Raw genomic sequence first — 20,014 nt, forward strand, 5'->3', positions numbered from 1 at the left:
TGAGAGTTCCAATTAAATCAAAGCTAGTTTAAATGCAATTGTTAACCTTCAACAAATAGTACAATAAAAATAACAACTAGAAGAAGGTTTCATCGATTAACAAAAACACATGGATTCATTAATAAAAATACATTTTTTTACTTACATTTATACCTTCAAATGAAATTTTCCAAGAAAAGGAAGCAAAAAAAAAAAAAATCATAATGTTCAGAACTTTTAAGAGAAATGATCTTTCAAAGTGAGATACAAAGGGAGAAAGTCATCAGATATGATCGAAAGACAAAGCATTATAAGAGATTGTTATAAATCTCATTTGAACTATGCCACTGTTCATCACATGACTCCCCCATTCAATCAAGATAAATTAATTTTAAAAACATATTTATCTTTACTATTATAATGGTAGAAGGCCGAATAGGCATTAGTGTAAACCAAAATTTGGAAGGCCAAAAATACCCCACTTTTAAATATAACATCACTGTCATGAAGGTCATTTTTTTTCTTCCTAAATGAATAGAATTACAATCCAATGACCCTATATGGCTATATCCACATTAGTTAGTTTCTAACTTTCTAGAATTACAAAAATATCCTCCTTTTTCTTATGTGATCTATGAAATCACTTTAACTAATATTTTAAATTACAAAGAGATACAACATATTAAATGATAAAATATGATATAAAATTAGATTATGTATTTAAAATAAGTTTTTTTAAGATTTTATTACAGATTTTAAACACGCATAAATTCCAAATTTTGTACATGTACATTCACACATTCCCTGTATAAGAATTCTTAAAATGTAATAAACGAGAAAATTAGACTCGCGCACCAGGAAGATTGTAGCAGCATGAACCTTCGTTTTTCTTTACTGTTGTGATGAGAGATGAGAGGAGGGTGGCATTGAAGACACAATTGACATTATTTAATATATACATATATATATGTGTGTGTGTGTGTGTGTGTGTGTGTGTGTGTGTGTGTGTGTGTGTGTTAATGTTAATAAAAATATCATTGGATAGATCTTATAATTAGCATTCAGAAATAATCCATCCATATACTTGGAAAACAAAAATAAATTGATGGGTCTTGTAGAGAAGATTAGCTTGTCTTTTAAAATGGTTATACTTATTGACCCATCTAGATATTCAACAAAGAACACTATATAAGAAACTTGTAAGAAAACAAAATCTAAAACCATAAATTAGAAAGAAAGGAAAAGAAAAGAAAAAAGATTACGGACTCTGAGGAGGGATCCAGTGATGATGTATTAGGATGATAAGCAAGGCTGGTTCTTATCTGGGTTGACCCTTGGTTTGGATGAACAATACATATATCATCTAGCAGTGCATCACAGAGCCACCACAATATCCCTCCTTTAATCTTGGTAACACCGACATTTGTCCAATAATTAAGGGCAGAACTTTGATATGATACTGAATAAGTCGTAAGGTGTTTGACAAGGACCTGATGATCCCTTGGAAACTTGGGCGAGTTTGTTCCAGTGGTCCGTTCAAGATAAAACCCTACCCCAACAAGGATATTCAAATGAAGACCAAGCCAAGCAATAGACTGCATAAGACAGTACAAAATCCTGTTCCTCCACCATTGAAGCTCACTGAAATAACTAGAAAATATTGCTTGCTTACTTTCAAATCCAAATCTGCAAGACCAAGAAACAGACTGTAGAACAGTGATTTAAGCAAAGGTTAAAGTCAGTCTGAGAATAAAACAAGGAGCAGCCATGAATTTCCTATACACACAAATACCGAAAAAAGGCAGGAGGAATGAGATGAAAGAAAGGTACACAGACATGTTCATCCATTCATTCAGATTAGACCAGAACACTAGATTGTAGGGATATTATATACAACTAAAAACACAGAAATGATGCTGCAGAAATGCCAACTATTGTCTTTGAAAGGGGATATTGAAGCCCGCAACAGGAACAGATAGTATATGAATCAGAGTTCCGCCTATTCTCACTCAAGTCTCATTCCCTCCTCCGGAGCGGGGTTTCCAGAGCGGGGTTTTCTGAAGTATTTCTTGATGAAAGATTCAGCCATCCCAGGATACTTGTCCTTGATGAAGTTCTCCATACATTTGCGGTAGGAGAAATCTTCTCTGTGACCATCAGTAGATACAATGTAGAAGCACCTGGTATCTTGGAAACTACTGTGCTTATTAACCTGTCAAATAAAGTATACCATCATTAATTATTTGAAAGTCAATAATGTATGCTTCCACAAATCAAGTTGTTAACCTAATAGCTAACAAGTTAACAAATATCCAACATATCATCAAAAAGGAAAAACTGAGGATGTTCTGTCTCCCTTGCCCAAGTTAGTATGTGTGACACACAAACAGAGGGAAGTGTGCTAATCATTTCCCATCCAAGGAGATTCCGAAAGACAAAAATTTGCCCAATCAGAATATAGTAAATATCTGACCAAGACTCTTTCCTGGCTCAGTTTTCCACATATTTTAAATTCCAATGGAAATTGATAGCAGAGATGGTCCCAATCATCTGACCAGTTTGACTACCGAACTCAGATATCATCTATGTAGGAGGACCCATCAAACCATTGGTACTGATCACTCAGTGTAAATCCCATATGTAGAAAAATGTACATATGGTGGAAGGGAATTTCCATTAGAAGAATATACACAAGTTATCAAAAATAAAAAAAAGAATTAGCTTTTTCATAAAAGGACCAAATCTATAACAGGTAACAACAAGATGTAGAGAACTGCTATGTGTAGTTGGCGTCAAGATGCGCCAACTTTTCCAGTCACTCACTCCATGAGATATTTTCCACCAGTAGACATCTCCTGTGAGACTTTCAAGTCCTGCCTCAACTCTCGGATGATTCATCTTCCCAAGCAGAACTGCTCCATTGGGACACCGGAGTGGTTGGTACCCACCAAGGACACTCCAAGGATCAAGTCAGTTGAGGAAGATTGGAGACAAATAAGTGGTAGAACGAAATTGGAGAAGGCACTTCGTCTTAGGAACTGCCTTTAGATTGATGTGCCTGAGGTACATCCATCGGAAAAAATTTGGCCAAAGGGACGCCAGAGTGTTCGGTTCTCATCGTTGGGCATACCACAGATCTTGAGGCAAGACATGGATGACAAATTGACGTTCTAGAAATCCCCCCCCTCTCTCAAAACCAACGAACCAATAATCTCCTTGAAAATCTGTTTTCATTTCCACAATATTTTTATGAAATAATTCCATTTCTAAGCTAAACGAAAACAGACACCAAAACCAAAATATAATAGCTTGCCTGTATCACCCTTCAATCTTTGCATAAAACTTTTGGGTTGGAAGAGGCAAGTCATATGTGCTTCAGTATCATAATCTGGCTGGTATCCATTAAAATTGTTTTGAGTGACCTCCCTTTACTTGTGATTGAGATTTGTCCATTACAGCCAATGTGTTAATAGATCTCCTTATATCAAATTCGCCTACAATTAATTACCATCAACCCAACCATGCAATGTTCTCAAGGATCAAAGGTTCAATTTGGGTACACAACCAAGTTTAAGGTTAAATCAGAAATCCTCGGAACTACTGGCCACATATATCTTTTGATGGAGAACATTCATCAACATAATCTCAAAACACTGACAAATTGAAGTATTGCTCCCTATTTCAAGTATTCAAAGAAGTCATTTTTAATGGTGTCTTCAATAATTATATATGTATCATGAATTGGAGCACCTTAAAAATACCAAAGAAATACAGCCAAATTTGTTGTTATGACAATCCTATGATTATAAGGGGTCACAGAATTTTTTTTTAAATCCAAGCTACTATAGTGATAAGTACTTTGTAGTACATCTTACCATGACATAGTTGACTCCGCTTCCCATCTTTGTTGTTTTATCCGGATGGTAATTAAACACATGATCTAATACATATGACTGGTCATCAGCTGTCAGTGGATCGCCATCATTGTATCTGTGCAGGACAAACAAAAGTTGTCTGAACTGATTAATTGGAGAAGACTAAACAAATCAGCATAAATGGCACAAGACAAATAGTTGGAGCAAAGATATGGGGCAACAACTCCAAAATGCATAATTTAATGTTTAAGACATAATTATCAAGGAAGCAAATAAGAAATAATCATGGTTTCATGAAAGCTTGCTGCAATAACAATATGTAAGATCATACGATAATCATAATCAATAACAAAGTCATAAACGTGATTGGAAACTCTCAAGAATAATCAAAAGTGGAAAAAGGAAGTAAAAAAATAAGAAAATAAACTTAAACATTTTAATAGTCAAACTAAATATCGTAGAATTTCATCCAGCCACAGTACTTTCACAAGATCTTTTCAAGAATCTTTGGTGCACCAAAGATGCAACGAAAGTTACAGTTTGAACCAATTCTCTAATGTAGCTGTTCGTAATTTGAAATGGTGTCTTGACAGCGGAAATTCTGAGCCGTCTCAGTTGGCAATTATGTAACAAGGACATAACACTTTGGAATTTCGCCATGTCAACACATTAACACACAATGCATCCCAATTATAATGATTTTCGGAAAAAAAAATATTTCTGAAGGCAAGACGGTATGGTCCATCATACACTTATCTATCAGTCATTAAATACAACCATGGTTTGATTGAAAATAAACAATAATTAAGTTATGGTGTAAAGAAATGTTTTCTTCTACTTTTCATATAGTTATCTCTATTTTTAATACATGTAAAATATTTCAATATAAATCTTTTACATGACCATGCTGGTGTTTCAGGTTTCTCAAAGGCCGTGTCAGACACCTCTACACTGTGTGTGTGTGTCCTTGTTGCATATGTTAGCACCACTCCCATAAGGCATTGAAACATTAAGGTAACTTTTAAAAATGCCATATTTTCCTTATTTGCATTTGCTCTACTTGCAATTGACCCCATTGCTAATGGTTTGACATATATAGATGTCCAAAATGCCCCTTAAGCTTTTTCCAGATTTTTAAAAAAAAAAAGTTGAGAAGCATTGTGAGGTTTTTTAAAATGGGAGAAAGCTCCTCATTTGCATCAAGGAACTATACAATTGGTATTGTAGCTCATTTTTGTGATTGGATGAGGATGCCTATGAGGTCAGCATAGTAATTCAGCTCATCTATTTTTACTAAGGTAGTGATTTTCCTTACATTTGAAACAGAGATATTATTCACTTGATACATAGGGTTATCATTAGGAAACAAAATTTGGAGAATATCTGCATCAAGAAATCCATTTAATAATTGAAAAAAAAAAACTACCTGGACTGATGCATAATTCTTTTTATTGACTGCAAAATTGGCTCAACGTCTGAAAGAATATTCTGCTCTTCAGATGTGAATTGATCCAAGCGTTGTCTAGTTGCAGTAAAAATCCCACTTGCACTCCAATCATTTCGATCATCAAATTTTCCTGGTGACATAGCAGCACGACCTTTCTTGATTTTCCAGTCTCCAGCATTTGAAGACTGGGATTTTCCTTCACTTTTATTCCATCCACCTGTACCTTCTTCGCCATCCCGTTGTCCCCAAGCATCACAAGGCCGCTTCTCCGATTTCCTAATATTCCAACCACCATAACTAGGGGACTCTTCTGATGGTTTTGTATGAGACTCTCTCCATTGACCCCACTGAGGGTTTCCATCATTTTGATTTCCGCCAGTTACATCTGCTTCTTCAGTACCATGTCTGCCCCATGTTTCACCAGGCTCCTCCACCTGAGGTCGTTTCTGAGATTCATTAATATTCCAACCACCATATCTAGGGGACTCCTCTGATGGTTTTGCAGAATTTTTCCATTGGCCCCACTGAGATTTTCCTTCATTTTTATTCTGCCCAGTTTTATCTGCTTCAGCTAATGTACCCCAAGTACCAGCAGAAGGATCGGATGACTGTGAAGGCCACTGAGATTTTCCATCATTTTTATTCTGCCCAGTTTTATCTGCTTCAGCTAATGTGCCCCAAGTATCAGTAGATGGATCAGATGACTGTGAAGGCCACTGAGATTTTCCTTCCTTTTTATTCTGCCCAGTTTTATCTGCTTCAGCTAATGTGCCCCAAGTATCAGCAGAAGGATCAGATGACTGTGAAGGCCACTGAGATTTTCCATCATTTTTATTCTGCCCAGTTTTATCTGCTTCAGCTAATGTGCCCCAAGTACCAGCAGCAGGATCAGATGACTGTGAAGGCCACTTCTTCGGCATGTCAGACTGTGAAGGCCACTGAGATATTCCATCATTTTTATTCTGGCCAATTTTATCTGCTTCAGCTAATGTTCCCCAAGTATCAGCAGGATCAGACAACTGTGAAGGCCACTTCTGAGATTCCATGGTATTCCAACCACCAGATCTTCTTGGTGGTGACTCCTCTGATGGTTTTGTAGAGGGGCTCACCTGTGTTTGAACTTTGTCAGTACCCCAACCAGGCCAAACACTTGACTTTGGCATCGTCATGCCAGCATTGCCGTTATCTATATTCAAAGGTTGACTGACTTTCCACTCTCTCGAGCCATTGGATTGTTTAATTAACGATGAGTTCATTTCCCAATTCGATTCACTTGATTTTTCTTTCTCAAGTGTTTTGCTTTGGTCATATTGAACTTCAGCACTATCATCAAAGATTGGTCTACCATCATCAAAGTTGTACTCTGGGGATAAGCCCAGCTCCAAGTCTCCATCTTCAGTCTCAAGATCATCAATTTCTCCACCTAAGCATGCAGTATTTGATTCTCTTTCGTCTGAACTCCTTACAAGTTGGAGAAAATTGTACACATCTATTCCACCGTCCTTGTTCAATCCCATCTAACAGAATGGGAAAAGAAATCAACGATAATAGTATAAGCCCAAAACAAACTTTGGCAGTCCATATAACCAACCAACTAAAATTTAATCAACATATTCAGAACGGACTATAAAAGAAAAATCAATAGAAGCTAACCTCTTTCTTGTCCCACAAAATATCAAATCGAGCTCCTGTACCAACTGCAACATGCTTTCCCCAGCAACATGATGCTACAATGCTCGATAAAGAATCCATATGGCACTTTTCAGCAGCCCTCTCAAAACACTTCCTTGGTGTCTGTAGTACAAAAGCATAAACGAGCATAAGCTATAAAAAGAGATGGGTGGGTGAGTACAAAAAGTATCAAAGCTAAAGCCCCACATAAGGTATAAACGGCTCCCCATTAAACATAAACATGGCCAGGAGGTGAGTTCCTTACAAAGAGTGTAGCTTCTGTAAATGGTACTTGAACATTCAAAGAGCGAAACAATGCTTTATAACCACCAGAATTGAACCCAATCAAATTTCCAGTGCATGTCATGCTATTTGCCACCAGTGTGAGGTGCTCCTTGAGCACGCCTTTTGCAACCATCTTAACTGACGTTGAGAGCCGCTGAAAAAAAAAAAAACAAAAAAGTTGAAATTCCTCACTGATACGAAATATCAATTAGAGTATGATTGGTCTATATCTTGCACACAAAAAAAAAACACTGTTAACTTTGATTGAATGTAGGTGAAGGTGAATATCGAATCGAATGTTATGATGTATTCACATATAATACATGATCATTTCAGATGCAAAAAAAAAAAAAAAAAAATACTGCAACTAATGAGCTTAAAATCACGCCTAAATCGCATATTTATCCAAAGTTTGATCTTTCTAACATTTTCAACTAAACAAAAAGGATAATTCATCTTGACTGGTTGCTGGAAAAGAATTTGTTATGTAAATTTCTAGGACAAACCATAGCTTAGTTAAAGTTCGCTATGTAAAAGTTTGTTCATGATGTAGGGTAGAACACAAAAACTAGAGTTTATGTTAAAAATCAGATTCTAGGGTGAAATCCCAAGAACTAGGAGTGATAAAGAATCTCTATGTCGAGCAAAACAGATGAGAAACTTCAATCTAGGTTTGAGATTGATGGAAATCAATCGCAAACACTAAAAGTAAGAACCAATATCGGGTTCTTATGCTCAAAATAAATAAAAAAACAAAGAAATGGAAGAAAAATCTCTTCTTTTTCTTTCATTAATCAATTTTCAAAAAAACTAATTCCTGAATTTGTTTATTGGAGCTCCTTATATAGATAACTCTTTCATAACAACTTAAAAACTTTCTAAAATACTAAAAAGTAACTTTCTAATCCTATTAGAACTCAATTTGGACACCTAAAAGGACTTCTACTAACCTTCTAATCCTATTAGAACTCAATTTGGACACCTAAAAGAACTTCTAAGTATAACTTAAAGAATAAGAACGAATTTAAAGAAGAATAGAAACATAAAACAAATTTTAAACTTCCTAAAGTTGAAATAGAAACTAACTAGAAAAATAAACTTTCTAAAATTGAAATAAAAACTATGACTATTTAAACAACTTAAAAATTAGAAACTCAATAAAAGAAAGAGTCCTAAGAGAAGCTGGACTAGGTCTTGAAGACCAGTCAAAGATTGGATCGTGTTGACTTGGTCAAATTGACTTGACTCAGTCGAACTGATTTGACTCAGTCAATGCTACTGATTTCTTTCTTCGACGCATCTTAACTCAATTGTAGGTATTGAGATAAGTGTCAACAAGCCTATCTACATCAGTTCATCATTTCAATTTAACAAACCTAAGATTTCAATAAGTTGAAGAGAAAGTATAGGCTTGTTGATAGGTATTGAGATAAGTATAGCCTATGCATTAACTGACTCCAGTTTGTTAAAAACCAATCTAAGATTTCAATTTATATGCATCTTCATGTTAATGCATAGGCTCTATTCATTTTCCATATCAATTCTACCAAAATTATCAATGAGTGGATGGGAGTACAACCTTAACCACTTGATCAAAAGCACAGGAAATGCCAAGTAAGTCCTGGACTTGTTTGATGGCATATGGAATGGATCGCCTTGTGTCAATTAGATGGAATACTGGGAGGCAGGAATCCAGGACAATCCTCCAAGCATCACCATTTTGCTTGACAACCGCTTTCTCAAGTACTATTTCCAGGGCCAACTCACCCTTTTGAGTCCTGCAAGGATTTCTCACCCACGTTGTCGTATCTGGACTAATCCAGATAATGTTGGCAGAGTATACTCGAGGATCACCTGTGTATTCATGAGAACAAAAACATTGAAGGCATTCGAGACATTAGGTACCTCAAATTTTAAATCATTGGAAATAGCATGCACTTCCATAGGAATTATGCAAGAAAATAGAAGTAATATTGGACAGAAGTGATATTAGTAAATCAGATGAATTATAATTAGCAACTCAATGAATCAATCCCAAATTCAGTCAGATGACGCACCATTGTTAGAGCTTGAAGTTAGAAGAACAACGTAGATACAGAAACAGCCATTGTTAGAACTTAGAACAACGTAGATAAAGAAATAGGAAAAATCCACTGCCTCATTGCTCACCAACTTGAAAGAGTTCATATCATCAAGTCCATTTACCTACCTTCTCCGTCAGATCTGTAGATCCAACAGGTTATGGTATGCTTCTAATAATTTTACCTTACACAAAAAAAAAAAAAAAAAACTCAATGTTTGAACTTACAATGTTCTGAAGGGTAAGTTTAAGGGGACCCTGTATTATCTTTTTACAAGTTCAAACCATTTTTTATACATGTGTATCAAGACTTAGTCCAACTATTCCCATGGACACGTGAGTCACCCCTTTCAACAAGTGCCAAGTGTACTGACCCCTTAAAGCACCAGGGGGGTGGCCAACAAGGAGTTTTGAACTCAAGACCTCTCCCTTTTGGAAAGATGCCCTGGTCACTAAAATGCAATTATTACACACATGTCATAGTTAAGCTGTTTTTGGTTTTGTGTACTCAGATTACACCATATTTTGTGATTGACTGTGTTTTTGTCCTCAAGAGTGTCATTGTTTTAGATACTGTTGTCAGAGACTACTAAATGTTACCGATCTTGCATTTGATACTCCAAATGAATATGTATTTATAATTTGTATCATAAATCATTTTTTCAAATCATAAGTGTGTATTTCTATACGCCTGCCCTAAACTTCGACCGATATTTGAGAACAATGTATTGAAAATGTAAAAATTCTGTCACTCCAAAAAGTTAAAAAAAAAAATTTGACAAACTTTTAAATTAATTTGGAGGTGAACAAAACTTTTGTGAATTTTATATTACACTAAGATGTTAAACCAAAAAATGAAACCAATTCAATTTTAAACCAAATATGTCAACCATCAAGAAAATCCTTCTACTTACTTATCAAAGAAAAGAAAATCCTTCCACTTAAACATGCTAGAGAAGAACTATAGAGTAAAGAGGAAGAATCTCCATATAGTTTTTATTGACTTAAAAACATAGAACAGGTACCCAGTGAGCTAATTTGGTGAGTACTAGGAAAAAAAGGAGTCTCAATGCTTACATAAATTCAGACTTTATCTCATTTCATCTCCATATGTTAATATAAGACTGACTGAAACATGATACAAAATTTCCTTCTCTATGATGGTTGAACAAGGTACTAGATTCGAGATGGTCCTGCCTCCAAAGAATACCACGGTGACCTAGGAAGTCTTCATTTCCTCTGAGTCCAAAGGGAACTATTCGTCTTCTCTCTAGAGCATGTCCCTATCTATAAAGAGGAAACAGTCTGGAACATCCTTATAGGTTCTATGCTCTTAGGCTATAGAGTTTTGATACATCTCTTTTCCGTGATGAAGATGAACTCTAAAAAATTAATTATATCATTTCTTATTTAAAGCTTTGTCAGTTGCAGATAATCCCAATATATTATTTGCAATTGAACCCCTGTGATATTAGAATATCACACAGAGCCCCATTCTATGTACAATAATTTGGTCCCTCCAGCATACAATCTCTCCCAAGAGTCCTCAAGAACAAGAGGAAGACCCAAAAGAACGTGGGGAGAAAGAATATATGGAACACACTTTCAATTTCAATAACAGAAGACGTGGCTCTGGACAGAGTGAATGAAAGAGCAGGATTTGTTTAGCCAACAACCCCAGATCTTTGGGATAAGGCTTGATGTTGGCATTAGATCGACTACCCAAAACTCAATAATAGTTTAGCCTAATTTCGACAAATTATTTGGACTTTTAAAACCATGTATATAACTCATGAGCCCAAAACATCAAAGAATCACAATTTTCAGAAGCAGGTGTATCATCATAAGAAAAAAATTCATCTAGCTATTGTTTTGAACTAGCATAATTCACTATTCGTTAACTCAACTAGTGTCACACTTTTATCATTGCAGTGTGGTCTCATGCCCAAAAAGAATTCATAAAAGGCTTTGCATCAAAGGAAGATGATCCCCAAAATGGTATTCATAACCCTGTGAGTGGACTACACTTTCCAATAAAAAATGTCATTAAATGCCCCAACATACAGCAAAGGCAACCAATATCCACATAATCCTTCCTCCAGAAGTAGAGGCAAATGATTTCCAATTTTGAAAAATAAGCAAAATCAATTTTGGAAAAATCTAGCAATGTGGAAAAGAGATGTGAAATGAGACTAAATGTTTCAGACGAAAGAAAAAAATCAAAACATGGTTGCCTGATTCTCATCAGCTTTGCATGCAGAAAATATCAAAAATGATACCCCTAGTGAAAACATTGATTAACAATCAAAATCCTTTCTAATGCAACTAACCAAAAAAACTTACATGGAATTTTGGGACACCAACTAGCTGAAGCTGGAAAATTGGAGGATGATGACTAAGCCAAGGATTGATAGAACGATTTAACAAAGAAGATACCATCCCAACTCTGGAACCACACACGTCAATTTTCCTTCTAAAGAGAGTTGTAAGTGCCTAACAAATGACTAGTAAGGCTATTGAAGTTCTCTCTGAGTCCCAAGAAATGTCTCCAATACCAAACTATGAAGTTTTGATCGGAAAATTCTTAGAAGAAATAGGGATTTGGAAAATACACTTCAAGTGGAGAGTAACCACACTAATTATTATCCTAGAAATGGACCCTATTCCTCTTCCCCACTCTCAAAGTAACACTTCTACAAAAAGAGGAATTACTCTGAGAACTCATTTCCAACACCAAACCACAATGATGATCAAATCTAACTATTCCACTTTCCAACCTCACGCTACCCACTCCACACTTTTTTCCTGAGTACTTTTTGTTGAGCGTGGGATTCGCTGCTCCTAGGTGTTATGTATAATCATACATCTGTTTAGTTTGTGACCCTCTTATATTCATTGTGCACCCCTTTCGTAACATGGTCGGCCTTTTGGAACATGATATCATAGCGGGAAGTCCATATGAATCACGGATTCAATTCTATCCACCTTTGATGAGGGCATGTCGAGTATGGGATTCGCTGCTCCCTTTTGTTACATGTTATCGTTCCCTTCTTTAGCCCATGACCCTCTTATATTCATTGTGTGCCCCATTCTTAACATGGTCGACCTTTTGGGACAGATGGTTGGTTCACACTTTCTTCCAAAATCCATCCTGAACACCAAACTTCAACAACTCCTCGTCAGGCAAAGTTGAATTTATAACCTAAACTTTTGAAAGCATGGCCCCCCATTCTTCTTAGGGGAGCAAATGATCTTCCAAATCACAAAATAGAATTTATGAGTTCCATCCTATCGTTCCACAGAAAATCACAGGCCAGTTTATCCAACTAAAGCTCAAGCTCCTCGAGATACTGAATAAGTGAAGGAATTACAAATGTGGACATTAACAATTAAGAGCTTAAAATTTGTGGATATGACGAAATTACGAAATGGAGAACTAATATAGCTTTGTTTACAAGAGACGCAGTTGAAAGCGAAAAAATCCAATCATGTGTGCCCTTCAGAAGCTAGAAAGGATCTACCAAAAAAAGAATATCTGAATGAGAAAAGATGAGAAAGTAATGTAGATAATAGAGGAGAAATCATTCAGTCTGGAAGTAGAACAAGGCTTTAAAAGAAAATCTGAAAACATTAGATAGGCGAAAGGCTTCTGGAAACGGCTCATTATGGGCGTATACGGAGGTCCATGGGCTAAGAAAAACCTTATCCAATAAGCAGTATGAAGTTGAGTCATTGCACTCAAACGTTGATAGTGGAACGAGTGGTGAATTCTTGCAAATAACTTAGTACCCAGAAGGAGAGAGTACGCCTCAAGCACCCGCTGAAGCAAGCATGTGAAGTGATAAACATGTTGGTCAAATATAATTGAGTTTAACAAATCAGTTAATGTGACACTGACCTAGTTGGAAATAAATAAAGAAAATATATATCGAATATGCACATGACAGTGAAATGAATGTGTGAAAATTTATAATGGCGATAATGATCATAATCCTTTTAACAATTGTCTAAACAAAATTGTTCTAATTCCTTGACAAACCATAAATATGAAAAGGAACCAAAAACTAAAACATAATACCTTTAACAATTGTCCCTAACAGAATAGGGCAGATCATATTGGCCATGATCTGAGAAATATTTTCTAAAGTATCACTGCTTGTATCTTGCCAAGAGAACTGCAAGCATGGAATCTGAGACCATTCTGAATCACATGATTGCTGAAAACAGCAACATTCACTGCAAAGTGCAAAGAAAATATAGATTTAACCATAACATAACATTTAAGTGTCAAGTGATGACAAAGCCATAGAGTTATCAGTAACCATATGCAACACAAAAGACAAGTAAGGTTCACACCCATGGAGAAAATACCATATAAACCACAAGCATATTATAAGAAAAGATCGGATCATTGAATAATCCATATTACACCCTAAGGTAATCATAACTACCTTAAAATCGTACATAAAGAAAACAACAAGCACATTCACACAGGCATCAGCAAGACAACTGCAGCTATCCAAAAGTAAGACCACAGCCCTATGGATACGAACTGAAAGATTTTAACGCAGGGTGTTGTCCTACATCAGATTTTAGAGATAAAAATCTAAATGATAAGAAGATTAAAATTGTTATGGGACATTCCCCACATGACCATAATGGGATTTCTCCCAGACCCCAACCACCCAAAATAAATACAAAAATATTTAATTTTCTTACTTATTCCATTTCAATAACCTAAGTCCTCTCTCTCCCTCCCAAATAAAAATAATAATAAATAAATAGAAATAATTAAAAAATTTAGGGGTCCTAGGAGACCCCCCAATGTCCAAGCATTGTGGTGTTTACTTTTTGAAACCAAAACCAACATTCCACTGGTAACGGATACCAACAACAATCACTTGTTCATTTAGTATGCAGTAGTTCCTGATTTCTTCGGGTTCTTCTTTGAATGGGCTTTCATATGACCTACTCACCATTAGATAGCATGAAGATCATGCCAATGATCTGTGGTGATCCCTGGGTCAAAAGGCTTGATCATTGATGAAGGTGTGGCATTTCTTAATGACTTGCTTAGTTGACCTACATCAATAATTGGTTTTGAGATATTGGAGATTGGATTGGATGGAATAACTATTGAAGAGGCATCAGTAGTTGGATCACTGATTTGAGCTCTTTTTATGGTTTGATCTATGTTTTGAACAAGTTTAATGGTTTGATCTACGATTTCAACTGACTTTGTGGTTTGATCGATAAACCAGAAGGTTCGGGAATTCTGACTGCATCGGATAGACAAATACAGTGAGATGTTCTTAGAAAGCCCACATTCCTTTTCTGCATATGCTAACATGATGTTAACCTCCCTTTGATAAAAGTTAATTTGGATGACCCTATCCACTACCACCCACTTTCCAATGTTGTCTCAATTGCATTCTTAGGCTAAAGAGAGGGGGGTGGGCGACCATTTGGTACCATCAGCAGTAATTCCGCAATTTTGCTTATGTTTGAGCTTCACAAGACCAATTGATTGGTGGGTGCTGACATATCTTGAATTGTCTCAAAAAATACCAAAACACTGCCTCAAAATGAGATTTTAAACCTTGATATCTAGCTTCTAAGAACAACTTTCAAAGCATCTCGATCTGATGTCAGCTGAACATATCTTGCTCCTCCATTAAATTCTTGAATGAAACATGGCATCATGATTCATGTTATGAGAAGACAGTTTTTAACCGGCTGCTCAATCTTAATACCTGAGTATTGATATATTTCTTTTTTCTGATAAGTAAAGATCTTTATTAAAAATAGAAAAATAGATGACCACCCTGAGTACAATGACCAACAAAACCTGCCACAAGACAGTCTACTGTCCTCACTAAGTTTACAACCCTGGCCCATCTGACAATTTGAAGAGCTTGCGCCCAAACAAAAAAAACAAAGCCAAAGAAAGACAACACAACACAACTTCTTGCGTGGGCTGTTCTTTTCCTTAAAAAATGGGACCATTCCGCTCCTTCCAAAGGCTCCAATAAATAATGAACGGAATAAAACCCCATATGATTCGCTTTGTCTTCGAAAAGGAATTTCCCCAATGCAGCCAAGACTCAAATAGCTCTCGGACTGTAAGAGGAAAGCAACCCCTCTAACCCAAAAATGCACAAAAAGTGTGTCCAGATCTGGCGTGCAAAGTGGTAATGAATGAGAACATGGTCAGCTGATTATTGATAAATCTTATCCTCTGATTTATAGTATTTGAAGTAGAATACTTGATCCCATACCGACAATCAGCTAACATAGGCACTGCCCATGGCTTTTGACCCTTAATATATGGGCCTACACATTATATATAGAGATTATAGGATGTGATTCCAACTAAAGATCTACGATATGCACGTAGTAGATATACACATACATGTAAATGCAAACTGTGTTTCTCAACCTATCAAAAACCTGTCTCAGGATCATGATATTATCACAGGAAGCTCTAAAAACCATGTGAGGCCATCAAAATGAGTCATCGGCTAACTTTTGGACAGGTTGGTATCCTCACCATGGAAATCAGCCTAGCAAAGACTTGTTCCGTCCGAAAACACTCTCAAATGTTGACCTCAAATCATGGTGAAACAAAATTCAGAATTTTACAACACGTAGTCCACTTCTCATTGGACTGAAAATGTGCAAATGGTCTGTGTTTTGAGGATGATCTCCATGGCACATGGCAAAAGATGAACCTCATCAAAAACTATCCCTTGACTCATCTCCATGAGCCCTCTACGCAGCCAGATCACCTAATCTGGTGTCAGACCTTTATATAATTTCTAGTCCTATAAAGCAACATATTTCAAGATTTCTGGTCATTAACATTTCTAATCCTACAACAACTTGATTACGAATTGATTTATTTTTATGGGACTAGAAAAGTGGCTCAGCTGGACCCTCCAAACCTGTAAGGGGGGCCCACCGGAATGAGATACCCCCATGTTTTACTTCTTTCTTATAAAAATAAATAATTTCAAATGCCACCCCACATTGTAGTGGATACTTACCAAATACGAAATATCACTACTGGCACACCCTACTAATAGCAAGTAGGACCAAGTTCAGAAATTTATACCGCAAAATTTGAACAAATCCACATGACAAAAGCCAACCTGACAGAAAGGAAGATCCTCTTAAGAGATTGACCAAGCAGGCTTTTCTTTTTCCGAAAGGAACTGATGGTTTCTTGACACTCTAGAAGGACCTCATGCATACTTCGGTCCAAGTCTTTCAACAGTTTCTGTCCAAAAATAACATAAGTTAATTTTTGAATGCATACTCAAGTAAATTTAGATGCAAGAAGCAACCGCAAAATGTATAGTGAATGAAAAATAAAAATATCAACCTTGTCAAGGTGAATATGACCAACAAGGGCTGCATTCGTCGTTGAACTTTCAGGAGATACCCGTTGTTTATATCTGTAATTGGAAATATATAAGTCCTTGAGTAAAGCATGCTAAACAAATATACCATTAGTAAAACTACTGAACACCAAAGTAAAGTGGCTAGCAAATGGAATGCAAAACCTCAACTTGGATGTATCGTCCAGTATCACAGCAAAAACACTATCAAATTTGATGTGTAAAAAGTGGCCAAATTTGGGCCCTTTTTTGGGTGGGAAGTGGGGTGTTGCAGAAATTAAAAATGGAAAATAAAAAGGAAAGAAGATAGGAAGTAATGATGGTACATAACCATCGATTAGGAAAAAGATTATGATTGCAAATGAATACAAATAAGAAACACTGATTTCAAAACAAACAAACAAAAAAAGGAAACATAAAACAGTTAGAAAGGGATATAGAGAACACAGTAGATACGGAGTATTGTGGAAAAAAAATAGATATGGAGCAAACAAGGCATTGTACACTTGTGACATACGTCATAATATCAAGGAACACAGTAACTCAGACAAACCTAACATAACATGATTATTAAAAATAAAAAATGTACTACCAGATTGCAAATATGAGCCACTATTATACAGAGTAGAGACAAGTTAGTAATGGAGTAAAAACATTACCAAGCAAATACGAATACAAGTTACAATAACAAGGTAATTTAGAAAGCTTAAGGGTGACAATGTATTTGAAAAAAGATGTGTACCAAATATTCAGAAAGATACAAATCTTGAGAAAAATACATACTCAACCAAGAAGTTAACGGCAATATCCTTCAGACTAACTTTTTTCAGTTGATTTCGAACTAAAAATGCTGCATTTTCTTTGCAGTACTTTTTCCCACAAGCACAGTCATTCAAGTACAAAATTACCCGGCGAACATTGAGATCATTCTTAAAAGTAACCTTGCAAAGTAGTATTTCCTGACAAGACCCAAAAAAAAAAAAGTCGGAAAGTACGTATAGGAATATAAAGGCATAGAGAAAACAAAAAAACCAAGGAACATAAATACACGGCACTTTAAATATCCCACAAATGAATACCTTCATAAGCTCCCATGATGAATTGCTACTTGGAGAAGAATCAAGAACTGCCTTATATGCAGGATTTGAAATTGCAGTTGCAGCTAAAACACCCACAGGTTCACCAGCAGGATAGGTACTCTGAGAATTAGTCCCATTCCCCTCCCCATATTCAAATTGGATTATGGAATTGCTACAGACATTTCTCACAGTCCCATCATAGCAAATGACAACATCTCGAAGAATGGCCATTAAATTTTTGAACAAGGTTCCAGGTTCAGTTAATCCTCTAGATGAGCGGACAAGCACTTCTCTGGAAGAAATGGAATGGACCAACTCCTCATAGGGGTTCAAACCCTGAAAAAAACAACTCTTGATCAACCCAAATGCCTCAGATGGATAGTCAACTCCACTAACAGCAAACTTGCTATGGAAAAATGAAGTCATGTCTTCAACCAAGGTCCTTGAATAGAATTTCCCCCTATCATAAAGTTGCAATCCTAAGAAGCCAAGTTGTTGGACTACCTTATTGATAGATGACTCACTTTTCGAATCTATTAAATTACCCAAGGCAGATAATTTTAAAATGAAATTCACAACCGCTACTTTTACACTCCTCAGGTGATTTTCAACTTGTAACTCTACCAATTCATTGTATGTAGATCTCAGGTGGTGCAGCAGGGGTGAAATGTCTTGAACATTCCTCTGAAGATCCTCTGTAATTGACTTGGGAATGGAAAAATCTTTCAAGCAAACACTGTAACCTTCTAAAAACATATTTTCCATCAATAAGGGCTGTAACGAATTAAAGACCTCAAGAGCATCTTTTGAACCCTTTTTGAAGAAAACAGAACTGATGATTTCACTGAACAAGGACTGTAGCACATCCCTATTGAAGTCAACTTTCATTATCTCGCTTTGACTAATCAAGTGTCGCTCCCCAATACAGTTAAACCGGGCTGGTAAAGCAGTCTGAAGTATTTGTAAAGCTGTCCATCGAGATCCGGCGCAATTGGACTTTAACAAAGCTGGTGGGCCTAAACTAGGTGAAACAAACATGGCTAGCTGCTGGGCAGTTGCTTTGTCAAAGAAAGCAACCTCAAACATACGATTAAGTGACAATAATGCATCATTTGCTAACTGCAAGTTCAGGTTGCCACTATGGGAGCTAAGCAGTTGTTGTTCCACAGAAAATAGCTCCAACACCTCTGCTTTTGCTGCAAGAGACTGGGGATAAAAGAGATGCACACAATCCCCATCAAAATCAGCACCGAGGGGACCACATATAAGTGGGTTGATCTTCACTGTGTGATCGTTGTGGATGTAAACAGAAAACGCCTGCAATGAATGTTTGTGCGTACTTGGTGGTCTATTTATGAATACAATGTCCCCGTCCATAATCCGCCGCTGCAGCACTTGACCAACTTTTAAGGACGTGTGCCCTGTTGATCCTTCCCTCAGTGAATACGTGGAAACCCCGTCTTTGTACGTTAGACAGAATTTATGATCCACCAGCTCTTGTAAATTATCCCTGTTGCGTTCAGTGACCTTCTCTTCAAAAGTGATCTTTTGGGCGATTTCCAAAGGTAGACCAATCTCATTCACCCTCTTATAAGCATCTCCAGTGATAACACTGCGCGACGAGAACCCCGAACCCTTTCGAATAAACAACGTTCTCATTTTCTCAAGCCATGCTTTTGTAGAGGACTCGTTCGTCTCCTTGCTGACCCCAAATCTTGTATTGGTATCATGAGATGCCTTACAGAGTTTGGACCCAAAAAAAAAAAAGGGAATAAGATTATGTGATAACAATGGTATCAAATAATTTCCGACAAGTTAACTGAAAGTACTCAAATCTGGGTGAGAACAAGCAAACCGTAAGAAAGGGTACTGCTACCTTTCTGCATCATATAAATACCACACAACCATGGACGCAGGGCCCACAGGTTGATGGGAACCATTAAATGAATGATCATCTCATCTGAATCCTAAACATTTTTATAGGAACAGTTTGCCATTAATTCATAAACCATCCATATCCTATGGATTGAATAGTGAGAATCATCTGATAATTCTCGTCAATTTTTGGGAGAGATATCCTAGGTGGAACAAATCAAATAGGGGGCATAACGAACATGCACAAAAGAAGTAGATAATGTCACTTATTCATGTGATCCAACCTGACTGGAGTATTCAACTTATTAAAACAGCATCCATCA

General features: G+C 36.5%; 1 protein-coding gene and 1 non-coding gene across 4 annotated transcripts in view; both read right to left on the reverse strand.

Moving 5' to 3' along the window:
• Positions 1-254: 254 nt before the first annotated feature.
• Positions 255-346, reverse strand: LOC147397771 (small nucleolar RNA snR60/Z15/Z230/Z193/J17). Its single transcript, XR_015181254.1, has one exon. It is a non-coding gene; the product is annotated as a small nucleolar RNA snR60/Z15/Z230/Z193/J17 (small nucleolar RNA).
• Positions 347-1,683: 1,337 nt separating this feature from the next.
• NRPD1B (nuclear RNA polymerase D1B) overlaps positions 1,684-20,014 on the reverse strand; it is a 29,751-nt gene continuing 11,420 nt past the window's right edge. For all 3 annotated transcript variants that reach the window (XM_086449690.1, XM_086449691.1, XM_086449689.1), the window contains 11 exons: positions 17,817-19,553; positions 17,521-17,696; positions 16,722-16,794; positions 16,489-16,616; positions 13,416-13,573; positions 8,837-9,111; positions 7,238-7,411; positions 6,955-7,095; positions 5,281-6,818; positions 3,855-3,969; positions 1,684-2,191 (listed from right to left, as the gene is read on the reverse strand). In XM_086449690.1, coding sequence (XP_086305816.1) covers positions 1,985-2,191; positions 3,855-3,969; positions 5,281-6,818; positions 6,955-7,095; positions 7,238-7,411; positions 8,837-9,111; positions 13,416-13,573; positions 16,489-16,616; positions 16,722-16,794; positions 17,521-17,696; positions 17,817-19,553 — 4,722 coding nt within the window. In that variant the 3' untranslated portion in view covers positions 1,684-1,984. The remainder of the gene's footprint in view (positions 2,192-3,854; positions 3,970-5,280; positions 6,819-6,954; positions 7,096-7,237; positions 7,412-8,836; positions 9,112-13,415; positions 13,574-16,488; positions 16,617-16,721; positions 16,795-17,520; positions 17,697-17,816; positions 19,554-20,014) is intronic.

Source organism: Akebia trifoliata, chromosome 8 (genome assembly GCF_017979445.1).
Source record: "Akebia trifoliata isolate Shusen 1 chromosome 8, ASM1797944v1, whole genome shotgun sequence".
NCBI lineage: Eukaryota > Viridiplantae > Streptophyta > Magnoliopsida > Ranunculales > Lardizabalaceae > Akebia > Akebia trifoliata.